The sequence below is a fragment of the Mirounga angustirostris genome, unplaced genomic scaffold (assembly GCF_029215605.1).
Source record: "Mirounga angustirostris isolate CCGP_5_RB_7025 unplaced genomic scaffold, mMirAng1.0.hap1 SCAF_1, whole genome shotgun sequence".
NCBI lineage: Eukaryota > Metazoa > Chordata > Mammalia > Carnivora > Phocidae > Mirounga > Mirounga angustirostris.
This window is the reverse complement of record NW_026991709.1, coordinates 190235673-190259899: the sequence shown is the minus strand read 5'-3', so window position 1 is coordinate 190259899 and position 24227 is coordinate 190235673. Positions and strand designations below refer to the sequence as shown.

The 24227-nt window shown below is 47.0% G+C and overlaps 1 protein-coding gene across 1 annotated transcript; it reads right to left on the bottom strand.

Moving 5' to 3' along the window:
- Positions 1-244: 244 nt before the first annotated feature.
- DNASE1L3 (deoxyribonuclease 1L3) lies at positions 245-23927 on the bottom strand. The gene is made up of 8 exons (XM_045863797.3): positions 23483-23927; positions 15564-15652; positions 11825-11914; positions 10906-11018; positions 8257-8369; positions 4683-4840; positions 860-956; positions 245-559 (listed from the first exon to the last, which is right to left on the bottom strand). Exons 1-8 carry the CDS (start codon positions 23621-23623, stop codon positions 446-448), a joined length of 915 nt encoding a protein of 304 aa, XP_045719753.1. The 5' UTR covers positions 23624-23927; the 3' UTR covers positions 245-445.
- Between the last annotated feature and the right edge of the window lie 300 nt (positions 23928-24227).

Here is a 24227-nt window from a genome sequence, read left to right as displayed (position 1 = left end):
GGACATGAAGATGATCCTTTAGGACTGCAAAAGCCCCCCGTTTCCTTTTAGGTAATTCAGGGGAAGTATGGGCCCAAGTAGGATAATAGAAGACTCTCCTCCCAATTTGACTCAGGACAGAATTTTTTAAAGATTTTATTTATTTATTTGAGAGAGAGAAAACACAAGCAAGGGGAGGGGCAAAGGGAGAGGGAGAAGCAGGCTCCCCAATGAGCAGGGAGCCCCACGCGGGACTCCATCCCAGGACCCTGGGATCATGAGCTGAGCCAAAGGCAGACGCTTAACCAACTAAGCCACCCAGGCACCCCCAACTCAAGACAGATTAAATTCAAGTTGAAAATGAAAGCAGTTGGACCAGTCTTGTTTCCTGAGTGCAGGCAGCAGCTCATACCTCTTAGAGCTGTTTCATTTAGAGGCAAGAAACAATATAATGGCACCCTTGTATCTAGGAGTGACAGACCTTTTTCTTCTTTGGAGAGATAGATTTCTTGCTATTGGTGAAGGCCCTTGAAGATTGTAGTTTAAACTCAACTGGAAAGTGGTCACTGACATCCAAGGCCTATCAAGAGAAAAGGGAGATGAATTTGGGAGTTAGGACACTGTCATTTTAGTGATGAACAAATTCAGGCTCAAGGTGGGAAGATGAAACCCCTAAAGTCATGCAACAGAACACACACTAGTGAGCATCATCCTTGGACCAGCTCAATCAGAAATTTAGACAGGTCTTCAAGCCACAGAGTCATTGACTTTGAGACTCGGGGACCAATGGCCCGATGTATCTCCAGTGGCGGCCTCAAAGGATGACACCAGCCCATCTTCCCAGGACAGTGGCACAGAAAGACAAAGAGGGCAGCTGTACCTCGTCTTCGGTCAATTCATAAACTTTCTGAAAGTTAAAGGTGCTGTTTGATTTGGGAACAACAGAGCTGATGATCTCTTGTCCTCTAAGCACGATCCTAGAGAAAGGGAGAGAAGACCGTCCCGTTAATCCACCTTGTTGATTTCTGAAACAAAGCAAGTTTCCTGTTTGACATCTGGAATTGACTGAGCAGCCTGGCCCTTTCGTGTGATGTTCAAAGCCCAGGCCTGGTTCTGTGATCCTTAGGACAGTATCTAAGACTGGGGAAATTGGATCATCCCCTCCTGGAGCCCTGTGGGCCCCCACACAGCATTTCCCTGTGTGGACAGTAGCCCTGAAGGTGGAAGAGAAGATTTTATATGAAATATGGACACCACACCGTGGAGCAATGACTTACATACTGAGAATGTTGTTCCCTTTGCAATTATTTTTCACTTTTATTATGGAGAAAGGTGCTGGTTTATCTTTTTTTTTTTTTTTTAAGGTTTTATTTATTTACTAGAGAGAGTTTGGGAGTGTGCATGGGGCGGGGTGGGTGGAGGGCAGAGGGAGAGGGAGAAGCAGACTCACTGCTTAGCAGGGAGCCCGATGCAGGGCACGATCCCAGGAACCCTGGGATCATGAGCTGAAGGCAGACACTTAACCCACTGAGCCACCCAGGTGCCCCTGGATTATCTTTAATAACCCCCTAGGCTCCCATTTTGACCAAGACAGGGCAGGCTACAATCACCAAGCACTCTGCAAGCAAGATAATTAAGGCAGAATTTAACATTGTTCGGTTTTCACTGGGCTTATTTTTTTTTAGTTATTTTCGATTTATGACTAATGATGCTATTTTCTTACCTTAGCATGAAATTTCCTTTGAAAATTAATTTACTTCATTAGAAATGAATGAATTTATAGACAAATACAGGAAAAACCATAGTACAGTGCTATGTAGTGACAGCAAAGACGGGGAACATGGTAGTTAAATGAGTTTTGGAACCATGGACTCTAACCTATCCCAAGTGGAGTGACGCATTTGGGATCTGCATGGCCCCAACGGACTGAGTGAGGAAGGACAAGGTGAGTCAAACTGCCAGGTCATGACTATCCACTGAGCTTTTCCTGATTCCAACTGGGCTGATTTGGTTTCCTGTGTTTGCTACCAATCCCACCGTGGTTAACTCTGAACTCAGTCCACAAGTAAACTCTTCACATTCGCTTGGAGATTTCTTCAAGCCATCCTTCAGACCCAGAGACTCAAGAGCTACATAGTTAAGGCTCCCCCGTTTCTGACTTCCAGGGACGTGTGTGGGCAGCTCAGCTGATGGTTGAAGGCTTTCCCGAGGCAGCTCCATGCACAGGCCAGTTCTTGCCATCTTTTGTGTCCAACAGCGAACAGCTCATGGGAGGTAAATAAATATTTGAACACAGAACAAAGACTGGAATTGAGACCACTTCATCTTACTCCCCTTACTAGAAATGTATATCCCTTTTATTTTTTTTTAAGATTTTATTTATTTATTTGACAGAGAGAGAGAGAGAACAAGTAGGCAGAGAGGCAGGCAGAGGCAGAGGGAGAAGCAGGCTCCCCGCCGAGCAGGGAGCCCGATGCGGGGCTCGATCCCAGGACCCTGGGACCATGACCCAAGCCGAAGGCAGCGGCTTAACCGACTGAGCCACCCAGGTGCCCCTATCCCTTTTATTTAAAAAAAATTTTTTTTTTATTTTTTAAATGGGCTCCATGCTCGAACTCAGACCCCGCGATCAAGAGTCACATGTTCTACCAACTGAGCCAGGCTGGCGCCCCAGAAATTTATATCCCCTTTAAAAAAACATAAAGGAGGGATGCTTGGGTGGCTCAGTCGGTTAAGCGTCTGCCTTTGGCTCAGGTCATGATCCTGGGGTCCTGGGATGGAGCCCCGTGTCAGGCTCCTTGCTCAGAGGGGAGCCTGCTTCTCCCTCTGCTTGCCACTCCCACTGCTTGTGCTCTCTCTTTCTCTGTCTCTGTCAAATAAATAAATAAATATCTTTAAAAAAAAATAAAAGATATATGCTGGTCTGGAAAACATAGAAAATCCAGAGGAACAAATGAAAAATTAATCTTTGAAAAAATCACAGGTAATCCTGCCATCCTTTGGCATATGTGTCTAAACCTGAGGTTCTTTTAGTGAATACCTCTTTTAACCTGTTCCCCCACCCCACCTAATCTACTGTGAGCATCCTTCCCCGTGATGCACTGTTCTTCTGCTTCGTTATTTTCTCTTTTTTTTTTTTTTAAAGATTTTTATTTATTTATTTGAGAGAGAGAGAATGAGAGACAGAGAGCATGAGAGGGAGGAGGGTCAGAGGGAGAAGCAAACTCCCTGCCGAGCAGGGAGCCCAACGCGGGACTCGATCCCAGGACTCCAGGATCATGACCTGAGCCGAAGGCAGTCGCTTAACCAACTGAGCCACCCAGGCGCCCTTTTTCTTTTTTTTTTTTTTTAAAGATTTTTATTTATTTATTTGAGAGAGAGAGAATGAGAGACAGCATGAGAGGGAGGAGGGTCAGAGGGAGAAGCCCGACTGCTTCATTATTTTCAATCACCTCTCCCTTGTTGGCCAGGGGAGAATGGGGCCGCAGAAGGGACTTGACCTGCCCAAGGCCGCACACATGGCATGTGCGAGCAGGCTAGTGGGCGAGTGGCTGTCTCCAACCCGCTCTGCTGACAAGCCCTCAAAGCCAGAGGGGGAGCGCAGGCACCGGGGAGCCCAGGCTCCTGCCTTCCTGCCTCTGTCTGCTTTCCCCAATGCTAGGGCGCTTTCCACTCTCAGGAGCCGGAGCAGAGACTTCTGCAAAGAACACACCAGCCCTGAAAGCTCCAAAGAGGAACAAAGGAGGTCATGGGATGGAAGTGAAAGCCTGACCTCAAAACTAGAGAAGTGAGAACAACTGTCTTCTGGCAGAAGCCATCTGGTGCTTCCTTGGAGGAAGGCCGAGGTCTGGGAACCGCAGCCGCCGCAGGTTCTGCTACAGATGGGAAGATCAGGAACATTCACATGCTTCGAGTGCCTCCCACACCTCCCGGTTTAAGGAGCAAAAGTGAAAGCTGACTGAAAATCCCCAGGGAGATTTTACAATACTGTTTTTTTTAATGTAAGCTCTACAGCCACCATGAGGCTTGAACTCACACCCCGAGATCAAGAGCCGCGTGCTCCGCTCATTGAGCCAGCCGGGTGCCCCGAGAATGCTGTTATTTAAAGGTATGTATTTGCATTTAGGAATGTACAGCAAAAGCTTTAAAAGTATAAATACTCTTCTACTGGTCTCATATGGAATGTCCATTTCAGCAGTGCTCATGCTCGCAAACTCTTGGCAATAACCTAAGCTCAGTGACAGGGGACTTGAGTGACTAAATTCTGGTATGTCTTTGTGATGAAATAATTAACAGCTGGTGAAGGTGTGGAACACTTATCATCTGCCAGGCATTGTGTGAGAAGACATATACTACTTCATCTCCTCCTCCTCATGGTTCCATGAATGAGGCTCGACTACAGTCTCCGTTTTACAGGCCAAGAAGCAAAGACACACAGAGCTTAAGTCTCTCGGTCACAGACCTGGGGTGGTAGAGGCAGGATTTGAAGTTAGGCCTGCACTAGCCACTGCTAAGCCACAATGCTCAGGGCTCCCAGTCGTGGTCGTGCATGTTGCACACTGCACAAGTACCCGATACGTGGGCCTGAAGTCTAATTGACTCAGCACTGCAACCAGATTCTTCCTCCGCCCTGAGGGGTGCGCCTTTCCTGAGGCATATCAAGCACTGCATGGGCTAGCCTGAGTCGGGCAGATGAGTCTTACCTGTCATATGCACAGCTGGTGCTCCCCTTGACCGTGGTGTCCTCTTGGTCCCTTATCAGCCAAACAAACCTGGGGTCAGTCCTCAAGCGGATGTTCTTCCAGGCCTTCTTGGGGACATAGCTACAGCCGGCGTTGAAGTCACCCATGAAAATGAAATTCTGAAAGAGTTATTTGGGATCGTCACCTTCTGGGTATTATTGCCAAATACTTTTCCTTAGAACTGCTAGCAATGACTCCACCTGCCATGCCCAGTAAACAGGGGTTCTGTGACGGGCTAAATTGTGTCCTCCCCACCCCCACCCCCAAATTCATATACTGAAGTCCTAACGCACAATACCTTATGTGACTGTATTGGAGAGAGGGCCTTTAAAGAGGTGGCCAAGGTAAAATGAGGTTATATGGGTGGCCCCTAATCCAATATGACCGGTGTCCTCATAAAAAGAGATTGGACACAGAGAGACACAGAGGGAAGACCAAGGACAGAGGCTTCAGGAGAAACCAATCCTGCTGACACCTTGACATTGGACATCCAGCTTCCAGAGCTGTGAAGAATACATTTCTGTTGTTTTAATGACCCAGTCTTTGGCAGCCCTGGCAAATTAATACAAGATCTTTCTTCATTTCTTTTTTTTTTTTTTTTAAGATTTTATTTATTTATTTGAGAGAGAGCGAGCGCACACCAGCACAAACAGGGCTAAGGGCAGAGGGAAAGCGAGCACCCCGGGGTCATGACCTGAGCCGAATGCAGACGCTTCATCAACTGAGCCACCCAGGTGCCCGGATTTCTTCTTGGTTTTTAAAGTTGAAAATGGAGTCACAGTTTGGATAAGTATTTGACAGGTGAGGACGTACAAGGGAAGGTGGTGTCACTGGGCAGGAGGACATTTGCCATAACCCTTCCCTCCTGTTCTTAGTCACCGCGTCCATATTATTCAGCATGCTGAGTTAGGTGGAGATAAAAGAATCCAGCTCACTTATTCCCTCAAATCTTTCTGGCTCAAACTACTGTAGGGTATAAATATATGAATGAATCAACGCCTTTTGTTTCCAAGCAGGAAAGATGAATTCGGGTGGTATGACAGCTTTGGCGCCATGCTTTCTCTTCTATTGTTTAGAGGTTGGGAACTTACTCCTGTGGAAATTCTCTCTACTGAGGAAGTGGGAAGAGCCTGAAAGGGAGGGGGTGATAGAATGAGTTGTCTACCCCTGCCCTGAGGCCACCAACAGAACCTTCTATCTTAAAAGTGTTTTTCCCTACAGAGCTTTTGGAACAAAATTTTAATATTCCTCAATCCAGAGGAAGTGTCAGATTTCCTTGTTAGTGTTATTGTTTGGGGCTGTTGTTGACTTTGGAGTTTTCTTCAAAAACATTTTATTTTGACCTCAGAGATCATGGTTTTCCCTGAGATTGACGGGTGCGGCTGAGGACAGAGGTCATCCTTAACCCGAGGGGCCACCAGCTCCTATTGTTATAGGCACGATTTACTGAGCATGCATTATGTGTCAGGCCAAGCGTTATATGTTTCATAAAGTTGAGGCGCCTAGGTGGCGCAGTAGGTTATGCATCCAACTCTTGATTTCAGCTCAAGTCATGATCTCGGGGTCCAGGGATGGAGCCCCACGTCTGGCTCTGTGCTCACCGTGGAGTCTGCTTGTCCCTCCCCCTCTGCTCCTCCCCTCCCCCATGCTCCCTCTTTCTCTCAAATAAATAAATAAATCTTAAAAAAATGTTTCAAAAAGTTTAAGTTAAATTTCATGATAAACACTAGGAGGTAGAATGGACGTTTAATCCCTGTGGAAACAGGATAGAGGGATAAAGCGACCCGCTCTAGACCACTCCACTTGTTGGCTCAAGTGGTAAAGTCAAGAATTCAATGCTGATCTGCCTCCCTGAAGGCCCTCAGCACAAGAGTAGACCCTCTTATTCACTCTTGTGCCATCAATGCCTCCCTAGTGCCTGACATTTAAGAAATGCTCAATAAATTCTTGTTAAATGTCAAAGAAATCAAAATTTTAGGAATGAATGAGTCTTTCTCTTGCCTGGCTTTTTACAAATAAGCAATGAATCACACACCTCGTGCTCTCCATGTCCTAGCTCTGCGTCCCCACTTTACTTGACTCATGTTGCACTCTGGATGGTGGGACTGAAGGGGGGGGGCTGTCACTGGAGTCACATCCCAAAAGGAGGAAAGAGGAGGAAGAGCCCTGGGGAACACTTCCTTATTTGCCAAGAGCTTTCACAGACCCTCAGACCCACGGAGGGGTGGCATCGCTGTTTTCCAGATGAGGAAATAATTGAGGTCAAGAAGGACGGTGGAGGGCGCCTGGGTGGCTCAGTTGGTTAAGCGACTGCCTTCGGCTCAGGTCATGATCTTGGAGTCCCGGGATCGAGTCCCATATCCGGCTCCCTGCTTGGCAGGGAGTCTGCTTCTCCCTCTGACCCTCCTCCCTCTCATGCTCTCTGTCTCTCATTCTCTCTGTCTCAAATAAATAAAAAAAAAAAAAAATTAAAAAAAAAAAAAAAGGACGGTGGATATAGTCCCCTAGATAGCACCCCTAGATTCTTGGGGAAACGACTTCCCTCCTTCACCTCAGTCTGTGAGGTTGGGCTGAAGCTCACACAGATTTAAGGAATCAGAGTTTCTCAACCCCCTTGAACACTGTGGTTGGTTCAGGGATGGACATGTGACCCAATCAGGGCCAATGGGACTCCACTCTGGGGCACTTGCTGCATTGGGTGGGCTGGAAGCCCATGTGGGTGGGCTGGAAGCTGCTGGTGGCTATCTTGCCATCCCAAAGGTGGAGGCCACCCAGAGGAAACGAGGGCTAAGAGATGGAAAGAAAGAGACAAGCCAGGGCGCCTGGGTGGCTCAGTTGGTTAAGCGACTGCCTTCGGCTCAGGTCATGATCCTGGAGTCTCGGGATCGAGTCCCGCATCGGGCTCCCTGCTCAGCAGGGAGTCTGCTTCTCCCTCTGACCCTCCTCCCTCTCATGCTCTCTGTCTCTCATTCTCTCTCTCGCAAATAAATAAAATCTTAAAAAAAAAAAAAAAGAAAGAAAGAGACAAGACAAGCCCTGATTACCTTGCCTGAGCCCTGCATCCAGCTATGCTGGACCTACTCCTGGACATTTTAGTTACATGAACCAATAAATTGCACCTCCCTTTTCAGGAACCAATTTGAGAGTCTGTCCCTTGCCATGAAGGACTCCTGACCTCTGTGTGTCTCACTGTTACCATTGCAAAGAGAGAATGATAAAGGTAGTTAGTCGTGGGGTTATTGGGAGCATTAAACGAACTTGTCCGTGTCCAGCCTCAGCATAGGGCCTCGCACCAGCTATTCACTCGGTGACTTGGAGCATTGTATGAATTGCCGAGACCCACGTGGGTGGTACCCAGGCAGGTTTAGCAAGAAGGATATTTAGGGCTGAGGTAAGGCCTAAAATGAGGCTCTAACAGGGTGGTTGGCTGCACAGGTCCTCCCCCACTCGCCCTCCCGGGGAGTCGCTCATCCCTTCCCAGAACTGGATTCTGCCTCAGCTAGATGGGAGTTCAACAGACAGAGAAGGTCATCACCTCCGCCTTCCAACGGCGTTTCACGTCCCAGTAGACATCAGCCAGCTTATCAATCTCTTTCACGGAGGTCTCAGGGGTGGTGTGCAGGGGGACAATCACAAAGTCCTTGACAGCTGAGGAACAGGAAAGAGGCGGAGGTCACATGCACACTTCCCTGAACAGGAGCAGGTTCCATGAACACTGCTCCTGGGAAACGGGACTGCGCTGTCTGGGTCTCCTCATTTCTAGAGGGTCCAGCCGGTGGCTGAGATGTGAATGTTTTGGGGACCATTGGGCCACTGTTTTCAGCACATGAAAGCTTCTTTTCACCCACTCAACTGCCTGGCTAAGAGAAAGCTGGTAGACAGGCCTCCTTGCTGACATTGTGGGTGTTTTTATTTTCTCGTTTTTTGAAAAATGGTATTTTCTACTTTTTAAAAAAATGAGAAGCCTCTTCGGCTTTTGTACTAAAGAAAAATGTTTTTTCTGATATAAAAAATATGGAGGCTTGTCAGTTTATGCTTCTTTTATAATCTGGAAAAAAAGCCCTTCTAAAATTACGGGTTTTTTAAAAGCAGCTTTTTGTGAAATATCTGAAAACCTTCCCCCACCAGGAGGGACTGAGAAAGCTGCATCAGGGAATGTGGTGAGCCTGGGAACCATGCCTTGCCCACCTGCCAGGGGCAGCTGACGTGTTCTGAACGCCTCTTCCCTGGGCTTTTCCTCGCCCAGTGCCTGGGTCCCCGCTCCTACTCAGGAGCTGAAGGCTGGTGGGGGTCACTGCTCAAGTCACACAGTGGAGAGTCAGGACTCAGATCAGGAAGCCTGTCTCAGGACCCCACACTTACCCACCAGCCTTATCTCCCCCCTCTCCTCCTCAGGCCTCTACTCCACTCCCCATCTTCTCTTTGGTCCCCCTAAACACCCCCACCCCTTCCCCACCTGTGAGCTTGTGTGTGCTCACTGGGATCTCCCCCTGGAATGTCCCTTCGCGCAGCTCTCTGTGATTGGCTTCTTCAAGTCACAGCCCAATGTCACCCTGAAGAGGCCATCTGTGGCCTACCCCATCTAAGGCGGGCCCCTCACCCCACCATGGAATGCACCCTGCTTTTACTTCCTTCGTGTTCTGAAATTACTTGCTGTGCTTCTTAGTTTGGCCCACTGGAACCAGAGCTCTGTCTTGCTCACCCTCTTGGCTCCAGCACTTAGCATAGCACCTGGCCCATGGGAGGGACTCAAAAATGTTTGTTGATTGAATACATGATTGATTGAATGAATGAATAAAGGAAAGAAATGATAAATGAATGGCTAACTCAAATAGAGGGGACGTAAGGATGTTTCCTTGTACAAGAGAGAAAATTCCAAACAGGGCATGGCTGCGGTGCCATCCTCAGGGAGGAGGGGAGGAGAAGGGTGAAAAGGTGGATGCTCAAGACAAACAGGTTTGTTTAGCAATGTTTAGCTATGCGTAGCTGAAGACTCTCTTCGAGAAGGTGTGGGGTGCTCTCCAAATACTGTCTGGTTAGCCAAGTGAGAATCATGTGCACGACAAAGGTGATTATTACACATGCTCTTTGAAGGGCATTTCTGCCCTAAACAGCCCCCACCTCCTTCTCTTTTTCTACTGGAAATTTCCTCCACCATTCTTCCATGTTTGTTTTCCTGAAGTACTAATTAAGCCAGGGCGGAAATAGTTACCTTCCTCGTTCAGGCTGTTTATATCTGTGTAATATATATGTGGGTGTGCATTATGTACAGCTCTGCATATATTTATTTGGTCAGTATCTGTCTTGCCCACTACAACATAACTTCCCTAGGACAGGGACCTTGTCTGTCTTGTCCAGTGCCTGGAACAGAGCCTGGCATGTGGTAGGTACTGAAAAAAATATTTGATTCCATATAGCTCCAATCTGTAAATCAAATTAATTCTTGACTTTCCATTTAGAGATGCACAGTGCTTAAGAGTGTGGGCGCCCAAGATAGTGGCTTGGGTTACAACCCCGCTCATTCATTTCAAGAGCTACTGAGTGACCTTGGGCAAGTGACTCCACTTGTTTGAACCTCAGCTTCCTCAAATGTAAAGTGTAGATAATCCTAGGTCCTCCCCTGCAGGGTGTTGCAAGGATTACAGGAACCTAGCACTAATCAGGGATCAATAATTATTGGTGGCTTATGGAAGTGTAGTTGTCTAAGTTCAAAGGTGCAATCATTTGGATTTCCTCTCTACACCCAGTCTGTGGAGGAGATTGGAGGGGGAGGGAGGGGTGGAGGGACAGGGAGGCTCTAGGTTGGGGAGGGAGAAGGAGACTCTAGGTTGGGGGTTCATCTCTGCTAGCCATCACTGGGATTTTTTTTTAATGACGTTGTATTTGATTGGGACTGAAGAATTGTGGTAAATAATTTCCATCAGCCTAAATGCTCCAAAGAGAGTGGAGTTATCACTGATTTCAGAACGTGGGTTCCAGGTTGAGGAGGTCTTGAGTCATGGCATTTTGAGAAGCCAGGCTACATCCTCAGCATTCAAATATTAGACGTTCTTAATGCCATCTCAAGTCTAATGCCTCCCTAACGATGCTGTGCAAACCCTGGGACCCCAGCTCACACTCGGGGCTACTGTCCATTCGTGCGATCACAGGAAGATCATGTGCAAGAGGGGCCTGTGGGTCTCACCGGTGTGGGGTGACTGGAACCAGACCACAAAGGGTTCCCTGGAAAACACGTCTGAGTCTCCAGCCTGATAGTCATGGTAGAGGTAGCGTTTCTTCACAGACACTAGCTTTTCCCTAGAAATAAAAAAAAGGAAGCCCTTCCAGTTGAGTCAGTTGCCTTCTTACTTCATTCAGGAAGCAGAGACATAGCACATGTCTTTATTAGCCCCCCAGGCAGGCTCTTGCCCTGCAAGGGATCTTTCGCTCGAGAACAAGTTTCTGTCAATTCTTCTCAATGGCCAGAGCCCTTTGAAAGCTGGTGATCTGAACAGTCCCAGTTATCTGGGGCACCCACAAGTTAATGTTCAGACTTAGAACAAATTACTGGTAGGAAGACGACAAGACTATGAAGTTTCAGAGTCAACCATGCTGGGCAGCTCAGGTCTCTATCCCTGGGCTAGGACTTGACTGTGAAGGATAAAGAACTGACCCTGCAGACGAGGCAGCCCCTGAGTCAACCAACAAATTCGGTGTCAGGAAGCTGCTTGCACTTTTTAGTTTGAGGAGATAATGCTTTGCTTCGGCCTCAATTTGACAGCAATTATTTTGATCAATATTGAGAACTGGTTAGAGATCATGAGAGATCCAAATTTGGTTTTGAAGAAAAGAGATGCGGGGCGCCTGGGTGGCTCGGTCGTTAAGCGTCTGCCTTCGGCTCAGGTCATGATCCCAGGGTCCTGGGATCGAGCCCCGCATCGGGCTCCCTGCTCAGCAGAGAGCCTGCTTCTCCCTCTCCCACTCCCCCTGCTTGTGTTCCCTCTCTCTCTCTGTGTCTCTGTCAAAAAAATAAATAAAATCTTAAAAAAAAGATGCATTTTGATTCAATTCATAGTCATCATTTATAAGTGAATCATGTCCCAGGAAACAGAGATTATACTTACTTGTAGAGAAAGGCATACTGTTCCTTATATGTGTTTCTTCCAAGCCGAGAGCTAATCACATAGTTGTACTTTATGCTTCTTCTTGAGTTTCTAGAAAACATAAAGATTTTACATTGCATCTTAAAAAAATAAGCATTCCCCTGCTGCATGCTCCCCTCTCTCCAATCTGTGTCCATATTGCCAATGGCATCATGGAGAAAGGCTGCCATTCATCATAACCTTAGAGTCTAATGAGAAGGGCCACCATTGACTATGAATGTGACATCTCTCAGGATCTTTACAGCCATTATCTCTTGCCCTTAGGAGGTAGGTAGTATTGTTACCCATTTTTTATAGTTTGCAGGTGCAAAGCTGAGATTTGAGCTCAGATCCTACATACCCCAAATCCACATGCTTTGGCCTGCACCTGTGGGACATTATTGAGACCATAGAAGATTCAGTCAGAATCAGCCCCAAATCCCACTCTGGCTCATGGCTGGGGCTGACCTCATACTCAGGTTACCCTGTTCCTGCATTACCCCTGAACATTTCTCATAGGCAGGATCCCTAGTACCATTTTCATTGGACATTCACTCCTGCTCTGAAAACCCCCAAACATTTTCTCACAAGTCCTGGAACTATGATTTCAAATCAGCTATGGGGGCGCCTGGGTGGCTCAGTCGTTGGGCGTCTGCCTTCGGCTCAGGTGATGATCCCAGGGTCCTGGGATCAAGCCCCACATCGGGCTCTCTGCTCAGCGGGAGGCCTGCTTCTCCCTCTCCCACTCCCCCTGCTTATGTTCCCTATCTCGCTGTGTCTCTCTCTGTCAAGTAAATAAATAAAATCTTCAAATCAGCTATGGTTTATGTCCTGGGGGCTAGAGATACAGCTGTGAAGTCCCATTAACTGTATCCCTCATTTATACCAGGGAAATGGACTCTCCGTGTGCTTGCCAAGCCTGCTGGTAACTCCACCCCGGGCAGAGCCTGACACGGTTTTACTCCATTCACACATGAAGATCTAGGGCATATCTAAGCTGTGGCATGTTCTCAGGTTCGGTTGAAAAATAGCAGAAGGGGTCTTTAGGAGCCAACTGAGGCCCTGCAGAAATTCCTGGGAGTGCAGATACATCTTCTAAGGCAGATCCGGCCACTGGGGCCCGAGAAGTATGGACAGTGGATTCTACTAGGCTTCCAGTTTGGGAAAGCTGGCCTTGTTCCAAATCTCGCCTGCCAAATTTTGGGTTGGCAAACTGCTTACAGTGACTCAGCTGTGAGGCGACTAAGGCCCCTCCTGGCTTACGGGGGATAAGGGGACAAACAGGCCTGCGTCTGCCTGGAGTCCTTGGCACAGTCTAGGGAGGTTGGGGAGAAGTGAGAGCAGTGAGGGTGGGAAGACCCAATCCAGGCTGGCTGTGGGGAGGGGCTTAGAGCCCCCTGCTCTCCCATCTTCTGAAAACTGACCAGAGCCCCTCTATGGAGGACTGAGGAGGCTCAGAATAGAGCAACGGCTTTGAAGTCAGACATGACCCAGGTCCAAAGGTGAGCTCCACCATTTACCGGCTGGGGGAACTTGGGCAGGTCCCTCCTCTCTGTGCCTCAGTTCCCTCAGCTATAAGGGAAGCATTAATAGTACCGACCTTACAAAGTTGTTGTGGGAGTAAATGAAATAGCACACATAAATTGATTAACAGGATGCCTGGCATGTAGTTAGGGTATCGATGGTAGCCGTTACACGTGGCCCTCTGGACCACCATCTGCCATCATAATTTTCCTCCTTTTACTAGTAATAGACACCACCAGCACTTACTGATCCCTACTATGTGCCAGGCACAATCCAACCAGTTATCTGCAGGATTTAATCACTGCCACATCCCAGGAAGATGGGTTCCATTATTAGCCAGGGAAAATGAGGTACAAAGAGGTTGAGTAACGTGCTCAAAGGCATAGCAGGGCCAAGATCCAAACACAAGTGGTATGAGACAAGTGTAGGTGCCTAGCCCTTGTGCTAAACTCCCTTTTCTTTTCTTTTCTTTTTTTTTTTTTAAGATTTTATTTATTTATTTGAGAGAGAGACTGAGAGAGAGAGAGCAGGAGGGGGGGAGGGTCGGGAGGGTCAGAGGGAGAAGCAGACTCCCTGCGGAGCAAGGAGCCCGATGCGGGACTCGATCCAGGGACTCCAGGATCATGACCTGAGCCGAAGGCAGTCGCTTAACCAACTGAGCCACCCAGGCGCCCCTAAACTCCCTTTTCTATTGTCGAAGATCAGATCTACAACCACTGAAGCGAAAACATATTTTTAGATGAGAAACTGAGGCCCAGAGAGGGGCGAGGCCAGCCGCAGAGGCCTCCGTGTAAATGAGAGTGTCCAAGGCTGGACACTAATGAGGCTGGATTGACCATTCATTTATTTTTTTAAAAAATGCGAGTTTTCTTAATTATAAAAGTATAATGATGACCAGATGTACCGGATGGTAGATTACATGGTTGGTTGTTAGCATTTTCTCTGTGCTTTTAAGGATGTTTAAAATGTTTCATAAGAAAAAGGAAAAGAGGTATAACATTCTCATTGTAGAAAACCTGGAAAATACAGAAAATATATAGAAGACATCACATTTAAATTCCTTGTAATTTTTACTCTGAGAGAGCCTTGGTCAACCGTTTGGTTCACTGCTTTTGAATCTTTTAAATGTTTTTTGTTTTGTTTTTCTTTTGACATAAGTGAGTTACTTGGTACATATTATTGTATACACTAGTTTGTGGTGTAATCTTACTGTGCATGTACAAAAGAAACATTATATTAGAAGTTTTTAAAAATTGGAGTGCATCAGAATCACCCGGGAAGGTTATTTAGATGAAGATTATTCTCAGGGATCCCACAGACATTCTCATTCAATAGACTGGCGGTTCTTGAATGTGCCTTTTTGACTCACTTTGGGGTGATTTTCAGGTGGGTGGCTTTGCTGATTATTCTTTGAGAACGAATATAAATCATAAATATAATCCAGTGTAATCAAAGATTATTTGAGGACATTATCTTTTGGGGTTTTTTGAAGTTATAAAATCAATTCAGACTTTTTGTGAAATATTCAAGTCATTTAGAAATATATAAAGTAAAAAGTAAATGTTCCCCATTTCTTCACTGACCCTGTCCACAGTGGTCTTACAATCACACCCACCCCCTGGCCCAGAAGTAACCACTGTTAACGGTGTGGAGTGCATCCTCCCATTCTTTCCTCTATGCCCATGCAAACTCAAACACACTCTTATTCATGCATAGTGTAATGTGATCACTGAAATGGGCTACTCTACCTACAGTTCTGAACCTGCTTTTTTCAATATACTGCAGCTGTCTTTCCATGCTGGAATATTTAGCTCGAACCTATTCTGTAGTGAACATGCTTTTTAATGGCTACATAATATTCCAGCCTGTGGGCGTATCATAACTTCATATTTGTACTCAATCTTTTCCTTATGACAGTAGTTCTCATTTCAGCCTCTTGTCTCTTTCGTTTCTTTCTCTGTCCTGGCTCCTCATCTGTTTCCTCTATTTTGCTTTATCATATTAAAACTAGCCAGTCAAAAGTTCTCAGGACTGCAGTTAGTGGAGTTGGAAGCCTGGGCAGTGTTGGCCATGTGACCTGGTGGTCAGGGCGACTGCTGGCTTTCATGCTAGTTTCAGTTCCCTGGGCTTTTCAGGTGCCCTTGCACTTGACCTTGAGCCTGCAGGGGGTCCAGCCCTCCCCCCGCCCCATCTTTACCCATTTAGTCTCTCCATCAGTGTGGGACAGATCATGTTGTTGCTGTCCTTGATTTCCATCAGGAGTATGATATCACAGCGTCTGATGACCTGTAGAGACAGAATTCCCAGATGTTTCAGGTAAATAATCTACAGATAATAAAATCTTTTACTGGGCACTGTGTTTTAAGTATAGGATTGGTGTTTTGTTAAAGTAATTAACTTCATTGCTGAAACAAGTGAGGAACTTCCTGAAGTAGGTAATATCGTTATGTCCTTTTTATTTTATTAAAGATTTTATTTTTAACCTCTACACTCAAAGTAGAGATCGAACTCACAATCGTGAGATCAAGAGTTGAAAGCTCCGCCAACTGAGGCAGCCAGGCACCCCAGTTATGTCCATCGTAAAGACGAGGAGCCTGGGGGCTCCAGGGAAGTCAAGTAAACTACCCAAAGTCACTCAGCTAGAAAGTGGCTGAGACAGAATGCAAATCCAGGCAATCCGAATCCAGAGCCTATGATCACATGACCACACATCCTATATCTTGGCTTTGCTTGAATAATCACAATAACAATAATAAATATTTATTAAGCTCTTAGTGAGAGGTATACGGCTGGATATGGGTCTCCCCAGTTCACCTGGCAACAAAATTATAATAATAAAATCTCTAAGGGCTAACGTGAGCCTACTCTGAGCCTCACCAACTCTGCGACATGACTATGATTATTAGCTCGCTAAACATAGGAGGAAACCAGGCTCAGAGTGATTGAGTGAAAAGTTTGAATTCACACAGCCAGTGTATAGATAGTAGAGTCAGGATTTAAACTCAGGTTCGTGTGACTACAAAGCCCACCACGCTGTTAAAATACCAGGGAGAGCTGGGTCTGGCCACCAAGCCAGCCTGCTGATTTAGTCACTTGTCACTGTCAGACCTTTCTGGAAGGCACCTTCACATATATACCTAGGGGCGCCGGGCTGGCTCGGTTGGTGGAGCGCGTGACTCTTGATCTCAGAGTTGTGAGTTTGAGCCCCACGCTGGGTTTAGAGAGTACTTAAAAATAAGTAAAATCTTTTTAAAAAATACTCTTTAAAGTATCTATCAAAAGCCTTAGAGAATATACTTACCCTTTGGCCTAGTTTTCCTACCTCGTGGAAGGTCTTCTATTGTAATGAGATATCTACTATTTCTCTGCCTCTCAGTGTCCTCATCTATAGACTGGAATGATGATAGTTATTCCCTTACAGGGTTGCTGGGGGATTAAATGGTAACTTCGAGCAGTGCCATGTAAGAGGCACACAATAAATTATTATTGCTATTATTATTATTTTTTAAAGATTTTATTTATTTATTTGAGAGAGAGAATGAGATCGAGAGAGCACGAGAGGGGGGAGGGTCAGAGGGAGAAGCAGACTCCCCGCCGAGCAGGGAGCCTGATGCGGGACTCGATCCGGGGACTCCAGGATCATGACCTGAGCCGAAGGCAGTCGCTCAACCAACTGAGCCACCCAGGCGCCCTACTTTTCTTTTCTTTTTAAGATTTTATTTGTTTATTTGAGAGAGAGAATGAGAGACAGAGAGCATGAGAGGGAGGAGGGTCAGAGGGAGAAGCAGACCCCCCGCTGAGCAGGGAGCCCGATGCGGGACTCGATCCTGGGACTCCAGGATCATGACCTGAGCCGAAGGCAGTCGCCCAACCGACTGAGCCACCCAGGCGCCCTATTATTGCTATTATTATTACTTGTACAGATCAAAGAGGAAGATGCATTTTAACAACAACCACCACAAAATTGGAAACAACCTAAGTAACCCCAAATAGGAAAGCATTAAAATGAAAGATAGCATAGGGCATTATGTAGCATTAAAAGCCACGTTTATGGGCACCTCAGTGGCTCAGTCCGTTCAGCGCCTGTCTCTCGATTTCAGCTCAAGTGATGATCTCAGGGTTGTGAGATCGAGCCCCATGTCGGGCTCTGCGCTGGGCGTGGAGCCTGCTTAAGATTCTCTCTCCTTCTGCCCCTCCCCCTTTAAAAAAAGTAATGTTTTAAAGGAATATTAACAAAATAATATGTTAAGAAAAAAAAAGAAGAAGAAGGTAGCGGGAGGGGAAGAATGAAGCGGGGGAAATCGGAGGGGGAAACGAACCATGAGAGACGATGGACTCTGAAAAACAAACGGAGGGTTCTAGAGGGGAGAAGGATGGGAGGATGGGTTGGCCTGGTGGTGGGTATTGGGGAGGGCACATTCTGCATGGAGCACTGGGTGTTGTGCACAAACAATGAATCATGGAACACTTCATCTAAAACTAATGATGTAATGTATGGGGATTAACATAAGAATAAAAATATATATATATATAAAAAGAAAAAGAAAAACAAACTGAGGGTTCTAGAGGGGAGGGGGTGGGAGGATGGGTTGGCCTGGTGGTGGGTATTGAGGAGGGCACATTCTGCATGGAGCACTGGGTGTTGTGCACAAACAATGAATCATGGAACACTTCATCTAAAACTAATGATGTAATGTATGGGGATTAACATAAGAATAAAAAAAAAGAATATTAACAAAATAAATAAAGAATATTAAAATAAATAAAGAATATTAACAACATGTGAAATGGTTCTGATATAAAAGCAGGATACAAAACTGATGATATAGGGTAGTCTCCATGCTGAAAAACAGATACAAATTTATGTATTTATTTTTGCATAGAAAGATGCCCATAATGCCCTAAATGCCAATAGCTCTTATCTTCCAGTGATGGGATAACACTTCTTTATATGTTTCTATATTTTCAAAATAGTCCCTAATGACTATTTTTTACTTAATAAAATTAATTTAGAAATTATAAATTTATAATTTTAAAAAATTATACCTTTCTAATTAAAAAATATTAAAGTGTTATTTAAAAAAGAAGACTGCAGGGCGCCTGCATGGCTCAGTCGGTTAAACATCTGCCTTCAGCTCAGGTCATGATCCCGGGTCCTGGGATCGAGCCCCACATCGGGCTCCCTGCTCAGCGGGAAGCCTGCTTCTCCCTCTGCTCCTCTCTCTTGCTCTCTCTTTCACGTAAATAAATAAGTAAAGAATATAAAATCCCTGGCCTAGAGCAGGTGCTCATACACGGGGCTCTGTAAATATCACTGCCGTGAATGTCTGGGTTCGGGTTTCACTGCCTGCCGCTCCCCCTGGTTGTGCTCTCTGTGTCAAATAAATAAATAAAATCTTAAAAAAAAAAAAGTTAGCTCTTATCATCAACTTATTGAATTTTTATAATAAACCTTTGATGCAGATCCTCTTATTATCCCCATTGTGTCGTTGGGACTCAGGCTCAGCGTGGCTAAGTAATCTGAACATCGTGTGGATATGAATAATGGGATCCTCTACTACACAGCCCCTCTTGACCACTATGCTCAACCACCAAGGAAATCATATTCCCGCAATTGTTCCTTCTCCCTTTTCAATGTAATCCATAGGTGGAGGGCAAAAATGGACGAGGGTTCAGACTCCCTTTCCTGAGCTGAAGCGTTGAGCTTTTAGATTCCCTGCTTACAACCCTTTTGCCCACACAACGAACACTCCAGAGCCCCACACCTCCAGCAGTTACTCTAGCAGATTTCCACTTCCCTTGGGTACTTGCCTCTGAACCTCTGGGAACATTTCCTATAGACTGGAATCTACACTGTGGTGAGCAATGGCTCAAGATCTCATCGTCAGCATTCTCCTTGGGATGAAACCTGTAACTTAACTGGTTGGCCCTTATCTAGCCATCCATCCTCCCACCCATCTATCCATTCATTTGCTTATCCATCCAACAAAATTTTATCAGGGGCGTGCTACGTACCAGGCAACGTGCTAGGCCTTGCTTTACTCCCAACTGTACAGCATCTGGCATGAGTCAAGGAGCAAGGGGAGGGAGGGGGAGGGAGGGAGGGACAGGGAGCCATACTGGAACCAGTTGAGCCAAGTTTATAAAGCACAAATACCTTCCTGTGTATTTAACTCTTCTTTATGGCATTGTAAAGAAAAATGGGAATAAATTTCCTAGCCAGTCCTTTAAAAAATAATTTTGTTACAGTTTTCTTTTTTTTTTTTTTTAAGATTTTATTTATTTATTTGACAGAGAGAGAGATAGCGAGAGCAGGAACACAAGCAGGGGGAGTGGGAGAGGGAGAAGCAGGCCTCCCGAGGAGCAGGGATGCGGGGCTCGATCCCAGGACCCTGGGATCATGACCTGAGCCGAAGGCAGATGGTTAACGACTGAGCCACCCAGGCGCCCCTACAGTTTCCAAATTATAAAAATAATGTTGCTTATTATAGAAAATTTGAAAAATACAGAAAAGACTATAAAAAATCATCTGATGACCTGTAAACCCAACACTGAGACACTTTTCACATGATTTCTCTACTTACACATATTTACAAAATGACATCAAAATAACTAGCCTGTTAACTGAATCAAATGGCCTTAGATTCATATCTTGACTATTGCTCACCAGCTGTGTGACCCTGAGCAAGTCACTTAAGCTCCCCGAACCCGCCAGACTCCTTATCTGTAAACTGAGGCAATATCCTCTTCATGGGGTTGTCATGGGCATTAAAGGATATGATGGATGTAAAACATTCAGTCCAGTTCCTGGCACGGAAAAGATGCTCCGCAAACAGTGGCAATGTTTATCACACAGGATGGGTCTTGTTGTTTTGTTTGTTTGTTTCCAGCCTCATGTGATGTTGTGAGCATTTTCCCCACAGTGATTAAATACTCATTTTTTAGATCTATAACTGATACATGTTTTCCCTGCCCCAGTTTCAGGCCAGGAAAAATATATCTCCCCTGACTCTATGTCTGCAGAATGAAGCTCCAAAGATGGGGGGCCCCCAGAAGGCCCTCCCAGACCTGAAACTCAAGATTTTCCTGACTGTTCACAGAGGGAGGGAGTAGAGGTTGAGCACGGCCAACAGTGAGGGGTTCCCAGCAAGCGGCGTTGTGTTGTGAGTGGGCCTGGGGAGAGCAGAGGGACAGTCTAGAGAAGTCTTATGAAGACTTTGGGGCCAAGAGTGGCCTATGAAGCCCTCTTTTGTGCCTCTAAACAGGGGGCAGCACAGCATGGGAGGGGAAAGAGCCCAGATAGGGTCAGTTAGGCCTGGGTCCCCATCCTTACTCTCACACTTACTGGCTCCATGACCCGGAACTATGTCCTTCTCCTCTCTGAACTCCACTTGCCCATCTGCAAAAGGCAATCCGAGGGGTTGTGAGGCTGAACTTGGATGCTGCACATTAAGGACCTGGCCCACAGTAAGCACTCCTGAAATTATAAGTACAATGTGCTGTGGGAGACTATGCTTACCACGTCCACCGTCTCATCCCCGGTGCCTCGGGGCATCTGGCACATGGCCTACCTTCAGTGAGTATCTGGGGGATGAACGAACTTTGCACTTTAAGGACACAAACTGAGGGAGGGGACAGAAGCAGCCTTGCCCAGGCAGGGTTTGGCATCTGGAGAACTGCTTGTGGTGCCGGCCAGCAAACCCAAGATGGAGAAGACAGGCCTCCCTCACTCTCCAACCTCCCCAGTGAAGGTCATAATGACAACAGCATGATGAAGCTGGGCTCGTCTCCAAAGTGATCAAGCCAGTATGGAAGGGTGGACAAGGCATCTTCTCTAATAGGGTTGGGTCGTATGGCTGGATTCGATCCTGGTTCTTCCGCTTACCCGCTAGGGAATCCTGGGTAAGGCACTTCAGCATTCTGAGTCTGCCTTCTCAGTTACAAAGTGGGGGCAGTGCCATCTATGCCATAATATTAAATAAGAACAGAGGGGCGCCTGGGGGGCTCGGTCGGTTAAGCGTTTGCCTTCAGCTCAGGTCATGATCCCGGTGTCCTGGGACTGAGCCCCACATCAGGCTCCCCGCTCAGCATGGAGCCTGCTTCTCCCTCTGCTCCTCTCTCTTGCTCTCTCTCTCACATAAATAAATAAGTAAAGAAGAATATAAAATCCCTGGCCTAGAGCAGGTGCTCAGACATAAGGCCCTGTGAATATTACTGCCCTGAATGTCTGGGTTCAGGTTTCCCTGTAAGTGCCCTCGGTGGCTCTGGCAGTGTTTGGGGATGGCCTCTGTTTACGGGATGGTTTTGCAGCAACAGGGTTCGGTAAGGAGTCCTTGACAGAGACTTCCCACATGCTTGGTGCTTGGGGTGATGGGCCGTCCGTCAGTCGGCCCTCTAGGACACAGCAGCTCAGGGGAGGTGTGAGTGTAGGGCCCCAATGATGGAATCTCCAAGAACCAAAAGATAGCCTCTTAAGACTGTGATGACTTTTCCTGGGTAGAATAAGTGAGGAAGGTGATGGGCACCTGGGAACTCGGAGGTACCCAGGCTCCATGCGCCCTTGTGTGAGGAAGCAGGGAAAATAGTTTCCTGGTGCATCAGAGCTCCCTGTTGAGTCAGGGAGTCTCGGCTCCCACAGGTTGGGCATGGCTGTTTTGGTTAAACGACCAGTGCTGGAAGGCCTTGGGTACCATCCAAAGGGCAGGCCAGCCAGGGGGAGGGCAGTCTGAATGGGAACAGAACATGTAGTCCTTGCTCTAATCCATTTCGTGTATTAATACCAACAGTGGTGGCTCTGTAATCATCTGCCTGGTCCCAGGCTCTCCTGGGGCCCTTCCACACCTTGAGTTCTCTCTGCCAACTGGCGCTACAGGTTGTGTAAGGCCCACTTTCTGAAAGGCCCAGAGGAGAAGGGAGGAGAAGGGAATTCCTGAGCTCGCTCACACAGCTGCTGGGCAGGATCTGAACCCAGGGCTCCTGGGGTTCCCACCATACCACGGTGCCCCCACGGTTTTCTAAGGTGATAATACCCAGACAGAGCCCGGGAAAGGTTTCAGCTCCCAGCATCATCAAAGATAAATTAACCTGTTGGGTAAAGAGAGTCAACTGACTCCAGAGAAACGTGAGCAGCGGGCGCCTGGGTGGCTCAGTTGGTTAAGCGACTGCTTTCGGCTCAGGTCATGATCCTGGAGTCCCCGGATCAAGTCCCGCATCGGGCTCCCTGCTCAGCAGGGAGTCTGCTTCTCCCTCCGACCCTCCCCCCTCTCATGTGCTCTCTCTCTCTCATTCTCTCTGTCTCAAATAAATAAATAAAATCTTTAAAAAAAAAAAAAAAAGAAAGAAACGTGAGCAGTGACTCCAGACCTTAGTCATGTTGCCCAAGGGAAGTTTTATCTAAGTGGAGAGAAAGATTAGAATTGGTAGTTGGGAAAAGGTTGATGGGGTGGAAGGTGCAGAAGGAGGGAGAGAGGGGGAAGAGGGAGAGAGAAAGAGAGAGAGGAAGGAAGGAAGGAAGGAAAGAAAGAAAGAAAAGAAGAGAAGAAAAAGAAAAGTGAAAGAAGAGAAAGCGAAAAAGTCTGTGCTGTATTGATGGATAAAAGGACCAGGCTGGGCTGGCATCCCAGCTCCCCTCCACCCACCCACCCACCACCTACGTGAGGTCACTACACCTTTTGTTGTTCATCTCTTCCTGGGGGATAATGACCCTCCTTCTCAAGGGTGATGAAATGAAATTGTGTATTTGTAGTGCCCGGCAGGGGCATTCAGTAAATGGTGATCAACATGATAGTAATAGCCAGCCCCTCCCTGGAGCTTACTAGAAGCCAGATACTGTTTTAGGAGCTTTACATTTACCAACTCACATATTCCCCCCAAACAGTCCCACAGGGGGGTACCGTCATAGCTCCTGAACACCCCTCATGTTCGGAGGGTGACATGAAGCCCAGAGAGGGGATGTGGCTATTGGGATTATTGCTGTCAGGGTTGTGACCGAATGCCAAGTCAGCTGCTACCTAGAGACAACTTCAGTGACATTTCTCCTGAGTCTCTTCAAATCTGAAAGCAGAGAGATGGCGTGAGGGGTGTCCAGCACTCTTTCTGACAGGAGGGGGGTCTCACCTTCATGATGATATCCATGGCATTCTTGTTTTCTTTCTTGGCTTCCCCAAAGGACCTCACGTTAAAGGAGCAGAGCCTCAGGGCCAGGGCACTGGTGATGGACAGGAAGAGAAGCAGAAGGCAGGCCAGTGGCTGAGCCATCCTGGCTTGGCTCGGGCTTCACGAGAGGACAGCGATGTCTGGCGTGCACAGGCTCTGGGCCACCTCCTCGGGCTCAGCTGACTTATAAAGGCTGCAGATAACAGGAATGACTGGATTCCGTGTTGCTACTTTCACTTCTCTGAGGAACTGAAGATCATGGGTTTCATTCCCCAAGGAAATGCAGAAAAGGGAGCCCCTTTTAGGAGCCCCTTATTTTGTCACTCTGGTGAGGAAATCGGCCTGCTTGATCGAGGGACCATCCCCTGCAAAGTCTCTCAGATCCCAACCAGGAACCAGCTGTGACATCTGTTCATCAACCCTGAGGTGGCATGCCATGTGCCTTTTCCTGAGAATGGATGACTCGGAAGCGGTCCACCCCGGAGGGCAGTTGGGCTGAGGGCGCCTTCTGGGGGCGAGGGTGATGGTGGGGCAGGGGTCAGTGGGAAATCCTGCCAGGTTTTCTGTCCTTACTGGGATTTAGCCACCAGCTGTCCGCTCGCTGGACACACCCAGACTCCAACTCTCTAATCGCCCTGGTGGACATAATTAAGGTCAACTCTGGTTTGAGTTACATCATGTTTTAGGCAATTTTACCATTTGCAGT

Bases quoted from the DNA above. Each gene is read 5' to 3' on its own strand.
- DNASE1L3 (XM_045863797.3), bottom strand. From the start codon at position 23,623: ATGGCTCAGCCACTGGCCTGCCTTCTGCTTCTCTTCCTGTCCATCACC. The intron at 11,915-15,563 runs GTAAAGATGGGG...TATGTTTTCTAG, and splicing joins CTGATGGAGAGACTAAATGG to AAACTCAAGAAGAAGCATAA. The intron at 4,841-8,256 runs GTGATGACCTTC...TAACTCTTTCAG, and splicing joins AACGCCGTTGGAAGGCGGAG to AATTTCATTTTCATGGGTGA.